The 15,494-nt window shown below is 38.5% G+C and overlaps 1 protein-coding gene across 3 annotated transcripts in view; it reads right to left on the bottom strand.

Moving 5' to 3' along the window:
- Positions 1-15,494, bottom strand: part of csmd3b (CUB and Sushi multiple domains 3b) — a 500,836-nt gene that overhangs the window by 32,879 nt on the left and 452,463 nt on the right. For all 3 annotated transcript variants that reach the window (XM_067425814.1, XM_067425815.1, XM_067425816.1), the window contains 3 exons: positions 8,430-8,612; positions 4,214-4,390; positions 1,773-1,952 (listed from right to left, as the gene is read on the bottom strand). In XM_067425814.1, the coding sequence (XP_067281915.1) occupies positions 1,773-1,952; positions 4,214-4,390; positions 8,430-8,612 (540 nt within the window). The remainder of the gene's footprint in view (positions 1-1,772; positions 1,953-4,213; positions 4,391-8,429; positions 8,613-15,494) is intronic.

Below are 15,494 nucleotides of genomic sequence, written 5' to 3'. Positions count from 1 at the left end.
GTCAGAGCTGATTATAATAACGGGGACAACACAGCCCTGAAGGGGTGAACGCTCAGTCCGTGCTCCCATCCTACGACTGTCATTTGTCACACAGCATGTTTGGTTGATAAAACATAAATGTTTACCATTGGTTGCAGCGCAATCGCACGAGAAAAGATGACTTACAAGGGTGCATAAACATTCCTCCCCCTTTTAGCTCTACATTTCAAACAAGACATCCATCACAACAGCGAAGACACAAAGCTGGAAGACCTCAACTCGCACTAGGAGAAGCATCTGTGCCTCTAACACTCGGGGCGGTCGGCCCAGATGTGCAGATATATCAGTGAGCGAGTATGCTTAAACCGTGCCTTGTGAACAATAGAGCTGTTTGACTTTACTTGGTAGAGAAAATGCTGGAGTAATGTGTTAATCTTGGTACGACTACTGAGTATTTAGGGAACACTAGAATATTCAATTTGTTAAAATGCATTAAGTATCAGGATTTAACAATGATCTGTGCATTTACATTTGTGTATAAGCCATTTAACATTTTTTAATTTATTAAACCTGCTGTTAGGCGGAAACCTTTTATCTTCATATTTTTTGTTCTTAATCATTAATATTGGTCACTCTTCAGTACATCTATCTGTGGGTTTTTGTAAAAAATTTACCAATTTACCTCCGGTCTCACAGACAATGCTTAAGCTAGTCCCAGACTAAAATGCATGTTTGAGCTGTTTTAACTAGAGATCTATATCACGATATAAAAATGCAATGATATGTATTGTTGATATAAATTATATGATTCACAACACAATTTATCCGAGGCTCAGCTTACTGTATTTATAAGGTATAATTCGCTCAAAAATGTCAATTCTGTCATCATATACTCGCCCTCATGACGTTTCAAACCTGTACGATTTTCATTTAACTTCCAAACACAAATGAAGATATTTATCAAGAAACCAGAGAAAGAAATCTGTCCCTCCATTTAAAGTCCATTCCTCTAAAACTAAAACGATCCTAAGAATGTCATAAAGGCATCGTAAAAATAATCAATCAAGTGTCTAATCCAAATCCAAGTCTTCTGAAGAGACAAAAATGGCTTTATATGAACAGACTGACGCACATACTGTAGTAAACACGGACGTTCAGATGTTTGTGTGATGCACGAAAATAACATGAGAGTGAGCAAATGCAGAACTAACCATATAGTTTGTGAATAGTCATTTTGACACGCTTTCTTGCGATTAGAACTGTGACTGATTGCATTTCATCTGAAGCGCACGTGTCGCCGGAATGACACTCCTCAAAGTGAGCAAACATCATTCAAAGATTATTTTTTTCTAATGTCCTAATTGAACTAAGGCCTAATTCTGGCTTAAAAAGAGCTTGTGAGTAAACCATTGGCTGCTCAAACTGTCAGTCAAACCTCATAACTCCACCCAGCTCTATTGTGAATGAAGTGCTGCACACATCATATTTTGAAGCATCTCTGCTCTTGGTATATTGTGCTGGTCATTATGGAATTGATCCAGCTCTGTCTGTGTTTTTTTATTTGCGTTTCATCAGTAGATCACGTGGAAAACTTTCCACTCCCATCTGCGCTTTTATGGGATTGCGCTCTCACGATAATTTGCCCTGTTAATAAATCTGCCCCATAGTGTTTAAAAAATAATTTCATTTGATGAAATGCAGTGGTTCTGGAGATACAAGGTTTCCACCTGACAGTGATAATATGTATGAAATAGCATTAGTATATCTAAAAGTAAAACAATGCTTGGTTTTACCTTTACAGAAAGGCACTGGGGCATTCCAGGTACCGTTTCCGGTACAGGTGATGGTGGAGAAACTGTCTGTTTCCATTGTGTATCCGGGCTGGCACACAAAAGTGATGTTTTGTCCAACGGTAAAGTCCTCACCATATCTCAGCCCATTGGCCGGCACGCCTGGGTCTCCGCAGTTGATCACTGAAAATTAAAGATCAGAATTATGATGTTTACAGACTAAACTACTATGTTGAATACAATGCACTAATAGTCTCTATTTGAGCTAAAAGTCTGGGCAATTTACAATGTGCTGAAGATCTTTATTCAATATCTCATACGACTCATCACATGGCAATCATAGCTTTTTGTGGCAATGTGATTGAAGCTATTGAAACAAACCTTGGGGAGCCACGTCCACAAATCATATTTAACAACTCATTTACGCTACAGCGATCTTTAGGACCCCTGGCTTTTTATTTCAAATGATAGATCTTGCTATTATGTAAAGAAATCAATAATAGCACGCAAGCACGGCTCCCTTTCCACCGATGTCCCCGCGGTGCAACTTCAAATCAATTCCACAGATCTTTTACAATTATCATTCCTTCCAATGGATAAATAAGAGGTGGTTGGTTTGGAATGATGCGAGAAAGAACGTGGCACCACTGGAATTCAGATGAAACAAATTTGTAGTTTTGCACTTTGCTGTGGCTGACAAAACCTCGTTCGATCAGTGCATTTATTTAATTATTTCCCCAACGCAACATCTTAATTTCCTCTATTGATTTACGATGGACCATTACTTATGTGCCACTCTTGAATTGCCATACGTTTTGTGTCTTTTGGAAAAGGATGGAAAAAGATGTTTTGTAAAATCCATCAGCGGCCTTGCACATAAACATGTCAGCTGATGGTGAGAAATGGCTAACGCTAAATGCTAATGTGACTCCTCCTTTGGACAGAGCCATGTATCACCGCTTTCGGCCCACTCAATAAACACATGTAGAGCTGCATCAATCAGAGCCGGTTTGGTGCACCGCCCATATAATCCAAGTCAACGGTATGCGGCGAATATGCCCACGTTAAAGGGGGAGAGCATTAAGGGACGTGACTATGGATGATAATGCCAACTTTCCAAGACACATTACGCAGACATAAGCTGTTTTTTGTGTTGTGTGGCTCTTCATCATTCCTCAAGCAACTATTACTACTATGATGTGTGAGCGTCACTCCCAAATCGAAATGAAATAAATTTAAATGAGCGTGATCTGCAAGCTAACCAAGAGCAAACGCAATGCTGTAACAAATAGCCATTTGACGATTTAACATTTTTTGCACACATTTTAATAAATGTAAAATTCCACAATAACATTTTTTGGGTTACCTTACCAAATATACAGAAAAACATTAATAGTTTGCGTTATATTGCAGGAAATGTAGGGTTTTTGCAAGAAAACACTGAATTGTCATATAGTTTAAGATGAAATACTTTGCAAAAAGTTCCTGCATGGCATCACATAATGATTATATTTATATACTCTAAATTATTTTTGCTATCAGTAATGTACATTATTTACATTTTGTGTTGCATTTTTTACATAAATATAATGACATCCCATTATCTCTCTCTCTCTCTCTCTCTCTCTCTCTCTCTCTCTCTCTCTATATATATATATATATATATATATATATATATATATATATATATATATATATATATAGAGCACATAACTTTTTCTGTATGACCAAATCATTTTTTGGTAACACCTTATTTTAAAGTTCAGTTATTAACTATTAACTAGTTGCTTATTAGCATGCATATTAAGTTGCATTTTTCCTGCATTGCCAATTAAATGGAAGTCCCTCTCACTGACACACTTTATTTTAAATCCCACAGATTGCAAAAAGATAGTTTTGGCTCTTTGAAATGTTGCACACCGGATTTAATGAACAAGAGGTGAAAATGGATTATGGCATTTGAGCGAACAGGGTTTGTGATTAAATTAAGGACATTTCTGTCTGTGGCAGGATTGAAATAACTGATTCATGTATCTCTAACAGAGGCAGATGAGGAACCATTCTGACCTGTTCATCTTTCCTCTCTTTGACAAAAGAACGTCTCGGAGAAACCTGATCCTGCAATCCAATTCTTTCACAAAATTCACTTATCTGAAAACTTCCTAACCTTCCATATTCAAATGAACACTAGTTACTCTCATGGAGGTGCCTGAATGAAACTTTTATGAAGCGAAATTACTTTTCTCTCTCAGTCAAGGTCTGTTGCCATGATGATACATTTTTAGTACAGCTTTACACAAATGAATCCCACAAGAACATCTGTCATATCACCTCAATTATACCCTGGAATGAAGGACTAGTGAGGCCACTTTGGTTTATTTGACAAACAAACAGCAGTTTGTTTTTCTGTTTAAAGCACAAATCTCCTGGCGTATTTGACTTACAGGTGCAGTTGGGTGCCGTGCCAGACCAGGTGCCGTTAGCTTGGCATTGCCGTGTGGTGGAGCCGCTCAGCAGATAGCCGTCCATACAGGAATAGATGACAGAGTGTGAAAAGGTGGTGCCGTCTAGTCGGTAAACCCGTCCGTTACTGGGAGTCCCAGGGTTACCACACTGCACCGCTATAGTATTACAGAAACAAAAACATATAAAAAGTTATTAAAGGGGTCCTATAATGCCCATTTTTACAAGATAAGTATCTGATCAACAGCCACATTGTTGGAGGTGAGCTTCCCTCCCTCCAGGACATCTACACCAGGCGGTGTGTAAGGAAAGCCCGGAGGATCATCAGTGACTCCAGCCACCCGTCCCATAGACTGCTCTCTCTGCTGCCCTCAGGTAGACGTTTTCGCAGCATCCGATCCCGCACTAGCAGGCTTAGGGACAGCTTTTTCCCACAGGCTATTAGATTACTTAACATTCAAAAATAATACACTCACCATACTCCCACAATAAGGCATACCACACACCGCACTTAACTTTAAGAGTCAACACTGCACTATATACACACACACTGCATTTAACATCTACCTGTTACATCAGGCACATCCATCACATTTCTTCCAATCTGTGGCACTTCAGCATTTTTATTTTTATGTGTATATATGTCAATAATGTAGTTTGTATATTCTGTGTAATTGCGTAAACAATGTATAGTGTAATGTGATGTTAACTGTGTGTATGTATATTGTGAGTATAATGTGTAGTGTAGCACTAACTGTAAGCATGCCAATGGTACACTGTGTGTACTGACTATGTATGTGCACATTGCACATTTTACCTGTTGAAGTTTGTATGGTTATATGTTAACTGTTTCTGCAAATTTCTGGAGCCTGCTCCCAAGAATTTCACTTATCGAGGCACATGTGCTGTGGTAATGTGACAATAAAAAACTTGAACTTGAACTTGAACTTGATGTGATGTTTTATCTCAAAATACCCCACAGATCATTTTTATAGCAGGTAAAAATTGTCACTTTTTGAGGGTGAGCAAAAATACGCAGTTTTTGTGAGTGTCTCTTTAAATGCAAATGAGCTCCCCGCCCCATTTCAGGGAGAGGGTGGAGCTTCAAGAGCTTGTGTAAGCAGCTCAGATTACCTCACACAGACACACACACACTGAAAATATCAGAAACTGTTCAGCCTTTTATGATCAAACCGGAGTCAGACAATGATGGAGAGACTCAAGAAGAAGGACAACATGTAGAATGAGACAGGACATTTCTGAATGGATAGTTTTTATGTAGCTGATGTGGAGCAATGACTATCCAATGATTAGCATATTCTGTCATGATAATCTATAAATTGCTCGTGTGGGAACTGTTGTAAGATGCACAGAGCAGACATCTGCTGCATGAAGATTGAACAGGTATAGTTTAGTTGACTTACGGCTATAACCAGGGTTTGGTTATTCTCTTCTCAACATGGCCTTTGTTGCGTGTTCCCGGGGTGGGTTTATTTAAATTTTAGGGTTAGTGATGTCACTAATGCGTGAGTAAGCTCATTGTAGTCCCTATTTAGTCCTTAAAAAGAGATTTCTGTAAAAGAAAAGATCTCTCTTTGCTTTGAGCTTTAAGCGTCATAACCTTACAGATGTTGTTTATGCTCAAACAGCAGCATCACACATGAACTAACATGCATTTTGACTTTCACAGACTGTGCTTCAACAGAATCAGCTTTTAAAAAGTGACTTAAAAAGATCACATGAATACCCCTAGTGTCTTGCCCAGCCTTGTATCTTTGTCATGCTTAGTCTCAGATGGCACACACAGTCTGTTCGATGCGTATTGCTCACAAAACTGTCTAAGTACTGTAGGTGGTTCTTGGCAAGAATAAGTGGCAATGTGGACCAGAACATATGCTGTTCAGTCAAAGGTCTGGCCACACATGGCTATGTGCTTTCTAATAAGTGTTACCATGAAGTAATCAGCAAATGAATCAAATTACAGTGTTTGAGAAGTAGTCCGTTATCATTAATACTATATATTCCACATTTTTTGAGTAGCCCCCCCCCAATTATTTGATATATGCTATGTTTTATGGACAGTGATGGTCTGAAGGAACAGAGATCATTACAGACACATCATTTGACCATGTAATGACTATGATAAGGGACACTGGCTGTAACAGAATGAGGTAAGGCTTAAATGAGAGGGGATGAAGTTTGAAGATATGGTGTGATAGGCCTGTAGATCATACCCGGAGCATGGCACAGAGACAGAGAAAATGAAAAGAACAAAAAAGAGAAGCTGCTTGAGTGAATTAACCGGCTGAAAACCTATTAAACTGCCAAGCCAAAGTGCTCCTCCTGCAATGAAGGAACTCAGGCTTCCTTTCAAGATTGAATCATCTCTCTGTGACAGCGCTTGCGGTACACCTCCATGTCGGGGAACTTCAGCTCTCGCTTTGTCTTGCAATGACATGCTGACCATTGTGATTCCCACAGGGCTTGACACTTTGCGGCGCGGGGGACGGATTATAGCATGACGCCTTCCCCCTCAATTAGTCAGTGTTCCTGTATCCTGGTGCCAATTGCCATCTCTCAAAAATGATTTCGGCACAATGGCTTGGGTCATGTCAGCTATATGTTCTGTGGGAGGTGGGAGCCCTGGGAGAAGCACCATTAGTCAGGTCTCGAAACAAGAAAACAACATGGTGCATCATGTTTCCTAAAGAAAACACTGGCTGCTTGCCCCTGGAAGTGGCTAGTCATCTTTCATTTGTGTTGTAGACTTTACAGCCTCGGGGAGAATGTGGGTTTATTATGTGGTGTGGGACTCTGACAACTGTACAACTATAACAGAGCATACAGGAGAGCGGGCCCAAAGAAAACATCAGGTAACAATATGGACGGTGATATATTATTTAGTGAGTTGATTTTATTTTTTGTCACTGATAAATTACTTTTGGGACTATTTTATGGTGTAACAAAGACAAATCTTGCTTCCAGGGGGTTGGATGTGATATCCTTAATAAAATGAACAAGAAGGTCCTCTGTTCAGCGCTCAGTAGTACTACTGAAGAAATAAAAAGGCAATGCTTGTTAAAGGGTTTAAAATAAATCCCAGTATAAGATCAACAACAATAATGAGAATGTCACGATTTCCATCTTCTTCCTGCAAAACAACTCTCAGTTGCTGATGAGAAAGTCTTTTGATATTGTTATTATGCATAAACCTTTACTATAGCAACCAGAGCCCACCAGTTATTTAGATACTTTTTTGTAATAAGTAGCAATTATAAAAATGTTATATAAGTCAACAATATATAGAATTGAAAATTAATGAGCTGTGATCTGCTTTTTTTCTGTGCCGAGTCTCTCTCTTCTTTTTTCCAGAGATGTATATATATATATATATATATATATATATATATATATACATATAGACTGGAGGAATGATACTGAAAATTCAGCTTTGCATCACAGAAATAAATGATCATTTAAATTATAATAAATTGAAAACCAATTATTTTAAATTGTAATAATACATCACAATATACTTTTTACTTTTTTGTAATAAGTAGCAATTATAAAAATGTTATATAAGTCAACAATATATAGAATTGAAAATTAATGAGCTGTGATCTGCTTTTTTTCTGTGCCGAGTCTCTCTCTTCTTTTTTCCAGAGATGTATATATATATATATATATATATATATATATATATATATATATATATATATATATATATATATATATATATATATATATATATATATATATATATATATATATATATATATATACATATAGACTGGAGGAATGATACTGAAAATTCAGCTTTGCATCACAGAAATAAATGATCATTTAAATTATAATAAATTGAAAACCAATTATTTTAAATTGTAATAATACATCACAATATTATTTTTTTTCTGTATTTTTGATCAAATAAATGCAAGCTTGATGAGCAAAAGAAACTTCTTTCAAAAACATTACAAATAGTAATGTGTCCAAACTTTTGGCCTGTACAAAACAACCAAACCATATTTGTGTGCAGTTTGAACAAAGCCTCAGATCAACCTATGTGTAGCTTTGGGCTGAGATGTCCTACTTCTGCATTCACCTAGTGAAGTAAGAGAGTATGTGCAATGTGAAGTGAGAGTGGGAGTTGGGCAGTTTCAGAGATGCTGTATCAAGTCAGCTGCTGCAGGCGCTTACGTTTGCAGGAGGGCTGAGTACCGGACCATGTGCCGTTGGGGAAGCACATCCTTTCTGACGAGCCAAAAAGCCCGTATCCCACAGAGCAGCTGAAGTGCACTTTGCTGCGTATCCGAAAGTCACTCTCATCTCTGCTGCCGTGGGATGGTGTGCCTGGGTCACCGCATGTCCCTGATGAATCACCTTCAGAGACAAAGAATAGAGAAAAGGTCAGGGTCAAAATGGCAAAAAAATTTCATATGCCCATTGTATTTGGCAAAATATATTGGATAAAATATTACATTTAAGGGGTCAAATTATGCCCCTTTTTACAAGATGTAAAATAAGTCTCTGATGTCCCAGAGTGTGTATGTGAAGTTTTAGCTCAAAATACCCCACAGATCATTTTTATATCATGTTGAAATTGTCACTTTTTGAGGGTGCGCAAAAATGTGCCGTTTTTGTGCGTGTCCCTTTAAATGCAAATGAGCTGCTGCTCTCCGCCCCCTTTCAGGAAGAGGGTTGAGCTTTAAAAGCTTGTGTAAGCAGCTCAGATTACCTCACACAAACACACACACTGAAAATATCAGAAACTGTTCAGCCTTTTATGATCAAACAGGAGTCGGACAATGATGGAGAGACTCAAGAAGAAGGACAACATGTAGAATGAGACAGGACATTTCTGAAAGGATAGTTGATGAATTTATGTAGCTGATGTAGCGTTAACTATCAATGATTAGCATATTATCTCATGAATCAAAGTTTGAGCTTTCCTCAAACTCGGTCCTAGAGGGCCACTGTCCTGCAGAGTTTAGCTCCAACCCTGATCACACACACCTGAACATGCTTATCAAGGTATTCAGGATCATTAGAAAATCACAGGAAGATGTGTTGGATCAGGGTTGGAGCTAAACTCTGCAGGACAGTGGCCCTCCAGGACTGAGTTTGAGGAACACTGCGATAATCTATAAACCACTCGTGTGGGAACTGTTGTAAGATGCACAGAGCCAGAGAATATCTGCTGCATGAAGATTGAACAAGTATAGTTTAGTTTAATTACGGTTATAATGTATGTTGTCCTCTTGTTTTATGACATGCTATTGCATTTGTGTTCGTACTGTATTGCAATGAATGTGAAAGACGGTGTGAAAGTTTGAGCGCCTCTCAAATGTGCTCGACTACAACAACTCTTCCTCTTCTCAACATGGCCTTTGTTGTGTGTTCCCAGGGGGTGAGTTTATGTAAATTTTAGGGTTTTTGATGACTATTGTGTCACTTTGACTATTGTGTCACTTTGTGTCACTTTTTTTGCTGCTTATTGTGCTTAAACAGTCAAATACACATAAAATAATGGCAAAATGCCGGGCTTTGAAAGTATTCACGTAAGTAAACTTAAACAGTTGAGAAATAAAACGCATGTATAACAGTATAATGGATCCGTGTGTCAGCTCTTAAAGTGACAGCAGACTAATATTCCTGCTGCCAAATTATGAGATAATATTATACATATCTATGCAAGTTTTCCCCATGGTATTGCTGTCAAAATTGTGGTCAGTGAAAATTCTGAGTGGCTAGTAATTTTGGAAAACAACTAGCCACAGCGACTGGTGAGCAAAAAAGTTTATGTTACAGTTTTACAGTTGTACTTGGTTGAAAACTAATGTGTAAACTAAATATTTATCAAAGCCTTTTGAACACAATTAATGTCTGGGAATAAATGGTATTCCCAGACATTAATTGTCTGGGAATAATTGTGAAAAAGCTTGTTGTAGTCCCTAACAGCCATATGTTGTAGTCCTTAAAAAGAGATTTCTGTAAAAGAAAAGATCTCTCTCTGCTTTGAACTTTGAGCGTTGTAACTTTGCAGATGTCTTTTATGCTCAGACAGCAACACTACACACTGACTAGAGTTAAAAAAGTCAAATCATAATCAACCACCCCTTTAACTGTTACTGAAATATTTTCTTAAAAAGACAGGCATACTAATTTTAGGAATTCAAAAGATAACGCATAACAGGAATGACTGTAGAAATAGGAAAATATGAGGCAGAAAAAAGAAATAAACCGCAAGGGTAAAGAAACTCTAACCTATTCTACTGTCAAATGAATAAAAAAGGGTAACTAGTCCTATGCCTGTTTTGCGAGCCCTTTCAAGATGTAATCTTGGAGGAGGACAGCTTTTTACCGTGCACTCAAGGCTTTGCTACAGCTCTCTGTAAAAGATATTCCTGATTGATTCCTGCTGCTTCCATATATCTGAGCTCAGGGCCCTGCAGCCTTGCACCTCACCTGAACCTGAGCTCCATTCATCATCAGCACACAGAGACACACACCTGCACGCGCATTTACGCTCACATAGGACTTTATGAATAATCTGGCCACACCAAATATAGAAAGCGATCGGTTGTGATTGTGTCACGCCGCACAGCAGTTTCACATTCAGCGTGCACAGACAAATATCTTGCCACTGGAAAGCTGATTAGGACACAGTGTTAGAACCCATGAGTTATTGCTGAAACCACAAGAGCTAAAATAGATCAGAGGCTGGTTGTACCAGCTGTGTGCAACTAAGCTTAGTTCTGGTGCAAAGTTACAATTCACACTCACCTACCCGCCACCCGCTACATGCGTGTGTATTTCAGCGGTGGCGAGTAACGCAGTCACTCCTACTAGACACTTTGGCGGGTTGAGTAAAGGGGCGGAAAAAATCTTTTCTCTGATAGATATTGATACTGAAATATCTGAAACACTTCCAATAATAATTTCTGCAGAACAGATAGACAATACAAGCTGCTCTCTCTCTCTCTGATTTATTGTCTCTTTTTAAATCACTGGTAGAATTTAGGGTTGCTATTGAGTTTGCATATTATAAACAAACTGATAATGTACCTTATTTTGAAATGAGGTGGGGTGTGAGAGAGGCTTTAGTAACAATGAATGAGTTTGGAAATATGGTTTTTAATTGGTAACTTTTTTTGTGTGCATCATTAGGTGTTTTGTATATTAAGATTGTAATGTTTTGAAAAATGGTGTAAATTAAAAGGGTGTTAAAAGTCAAAGTCTCTCTCTCTCTCTCTCTCTCTCTCTCTCTCTCTCTCTCTCTCTCTCTCTCTCTCTCTCTCTCTCTCTCTATCTCTCTCTCTCATATCTCAAAGCCAGTGAGTGACACCCAAACCCTCCTCCCCTCGCTCACTAATTTGCTCAGGATGAATATTGCGCTGTTACATGGCTTGAATTTCGGCGTGGGATTGCGCGTACTGTGCATAATTGAACTCATTCCAGCCTCTCAGCACTAGATTGAGTTCTTTTTTGCTGCTTATTGTGCTTAAACAGTCAAATACACATAAAATAATGCCAAAATGCTGGGCTTTTTAAAGTATTCACGTAAGTAAACGTAAACAGTTGAGAAAGAAAACGCATGTATAACAGTATAATGAATCCGTGCTTCAGCTCTTAAAGTGACAGCAGCCTAATATTCCTGCTGCCAAATTATGAGATAATATTATACATATCTATGCCAGTTTTCCCCATTGTATTGCTGTCAAAATTGTGGTCAGTGAAAATTCAGAGTTGCTAGTAATGTTGAAAAACAACTAGCCACAGCGACTGGTGAGCAAAAAAGTTTGTTATAGTTTTACAGTTGTACTTGGTTGAAAACTAATGTGTAATCTAAATATTTATCAAAGCCTTTTTAACACGAGTAATGTCTGGGAATAAATGGTAGACTGATCAAATAATATAAAAAACCTCATGTTTTACCTGACAGACTTCAGTCCCTCACATATATACAGTATGATGTTGACATTATCCTCATTGACATGGTTTTAACATTATGTACATACCAGTAACTCATTCTGTATATAACTGATAGCTGATCACTTAATAGCATAATTTAAGTAAAAGAGAGTGTTGGAGAAAGTTATATATAAATGTCATGCATTACAATATTGGGTTACTCCCTAAAAAGTAACTAATTGCATTACTTAGTTAATGTTTATGGAGAGTAATAATATTTTAGTAATTTGTGTTACTTTTTCTCACTTGGGTTTGGCTTGCTTGTTTGTTTTTTAATAACAACAAAAAGCTTTTGGCAAATGTAAAGGCCATTTCACACCGAAAGTGAAATGTATAAGCCTCAGGCTGAAAGAAATGCAAATTCACGCCTGTACAGTTAAAAAAAGCTTTTCAGCTGTTCAGCCATTCTGGATTGAAGGAAATTAGGAAGCAGGAGAAGAAAGTTTAACATGCTTACTTCAGCAATAAAAATAAATGTAAACACAAATGTGATGTTTATCTAAAGTCATTTTTGCTTATTAGTATATGGTTGAAGTGGATCAAAGGTCAGCAGCAAAAACATTGGTTAAAAAAGAGAGATATGAGTAAATACCTGCTCACATTTATTCTAAAACCATCATGTTCACACACAACGCCTCTGCACTTACTCATGATTGTGGGGGATTTTGATTGATTGGGGACAGGAGAGGACATGAGAGCAGTCAATACTGACAAAGACTGAGTGAACAAGAGGAACTTAAATAGCACATCCATCCATCCATCCATTCATCCATCCATCCATCCATCCATCCATCCATCCATCCATCCATCCATCCATCCATCCATCCATCCATCCATCCATCCATCTCACCAAATTTGATATTATCGTTGCAATCCATCCATCCATCCATCCATCCATCCATCCATCCATCCATCCATCCATCCATCCATCCATCCATCCATCCATCGTTCTATCTATCTATCTATCTATCTATCTATCTATCTATCTATCTATCTATCTATCTATCTATCTATCTATCTATCTATCTATCTATCTATCGTTCTATCGTTCTATCGTTCTATCTATCTATCTATCTATCTATCTATCTATCTATCTATCTATCTATCTATCTATCTATCTATCTATCTATCTATCTATCTATCTATCTATCTATCTATCTATCGTTCTATCGTTCTATCTATCTATCTATCTATCTATCGTTCTATCTATCTATCGTCATAAAGTCCCTGTCCCAAAGACCTTATAAACAGTTAGTCAAACCTTCCCAAAATCCTAAAGGCAAACACCCTCAATATAAAACTGCCCTCTCATATCCGTTCAGCCAACATCCACCACAACCCATGTCAAAGGAACCGGCCGGCTCTATAAACAAGTAATGATGTATTTAAGAACAGGCAGCTATATGAAAAAAAAAAAAATCTCCTGATGTAATTCATCAGCATGGCTGGGGAGTTCAGCAGGCAGGGCTAGTGGTTGGCGGCCCAGGGGACAGATTAAAATGACTGTTATTAAAGGACTGCAGGATGTTCCTCTTACTTATTAATACGCCACTGGGCTGCTTGAACAGACTCTTCTGCTGGAGGACAGTTGTTGACCCTTGCATGGCTGGCAGGTTTTTATCCCGCAGACTTAGCTTTAAATCGCATACATGTGCCATGCATCACACAGTAGGGACCCGCGGGCAGACGTGATGCATGCTGACATGAAGTTAAGTGAGGAGGATGGATTTCCTCTCGGAGAACAAGCACACAGAGGGGTCCGTTTCTCAGGGTGTGGCGTATTGAAGGAACGGATTAGGGCTCGCATAGACGTGTCGGGTAGTCAACAACTTAAGCGTGCAACAACCATATGACATGCTTGTTTTTCTTAAAGGGATAGTTCACCCAAAAATAACATTTCTGTAATTAATTTCTCTTCCTGAGAAGGAGACTTTCGTTCACCTTCAGAACACTGAGTTCTGAGAGTTTTCCGTCCTTCCATTGACAGCTACGCAACTACCACTGATGCTTCAAAAAGTTCATAAAGAGACCGTAAAACTAATCCAGCTGAGTTGAGCGGTTTAGTCCAAATTTTCTAAAAGAGACTCGATCACTTTATATGATGAACAGATTAAATTTAGGGTTTTTAATTATTAACATATAAATATTCAGCAACTCATACACAGTTGTGGTAAATGAAACTGCTGTGCGGCATGACACAATCACAACCGTAAATATATGCATGCTAACAAGCAACTAGTTAAGTGTTAATAACTGAACCTTAAAATAAAGTGTTACCAAAACTTGATTTCCCCAGCTTTTTGTTCAAAATGTTGCTTTAAAAAAAAATTAAATTTACCCATATTCAAGAGTTGATAAAAAAGAATGCAAGAAGCTAGATTTTTTTTTTTTTAAGAGGAGGGTCAGCTCTTTCTTTTGATATATTGCATGCTCAGATATTCATAAAACAAAATATACTACGGGCTATTAAATTTTGGTGAAAATGGTCAAAAACCCTGGCAGTGGCTGGCAACTTTTAAAAAAAACACTGGCGGGGAAAGAGTTAAACGGTAACATGAGTTCACCATGAGTACTGACAAGTAGAAATCAGTAGTCGTGCAACCCTTTAGCTCAGATGAACACTTCTTAGAACAGTACCGCATGTGTGAGATGTGTTGTGACAGTGGCGTGTACTTTTCTTAGGGCGTGATACAACGGCCGGCTATTAGTGGAAAACTCTTTCTGAGTACTCATGGTGGTAATTTTCCTGGTATGTCTGCGTGTGCTCGTATGTCGCTGCGGCACGAGGTGCGTGTTTTTATGTCATGTTCCATCTTTGTCTTTCTTGCTGGTGGCAGAGGACGAGAGGAGCGAGAGCCGGGAGGTGAGGGTGTTTGGACTCCCAGGAGTGTGTTCTGTCAGGGAGAGAGTGCTGACCAAGCATAACACTTCAAGGGCAGACGGAGGGGACTGCCGTATTAGCCCTCCCACTGGAACTCTTCCACTTATCTGCAATGGCAGCCCTGAGACCACCGAAGACACGGAGGAGAGCGTGTGTCCATTTGCATGTCACAAGTTGATGTACAGCCACTTCTACAGAAGTCACCGCAAACATGCAGTTAACACTTCGATGCAACACTGCTGACAGGATTACATCAGATGACTGACGCAATGTTAAATGTCATCTTTCTGCATCCACACAAACCTTGAGTGGAAGTGACGCGGGGGCAGGCGACATGGATTATTGATCAGTTAAATCTTTGGTGGCTTTCAGATGTCAGGGTTGATTTTTCACTTATGGGCAAATATGCT

The sequence above is a fragment of the Pseudorasbora parva genome, chromosome 19 (assembly GCF_024679245.1).
Source record: "Pseudorasbora parva isolate DD20220531a chromosome 19, ASM2467924v1, whole genome shotgun sequence".
NCBI lineage: Eukaryota > Metazoa > Chordata > Actinopteri > Cypriniformes > Gobionidae > Pseudorasbora > Pseudorasbora parva.
This window is presented reverse-complemented; position numbering and strand designations above follow the sequence as displayed.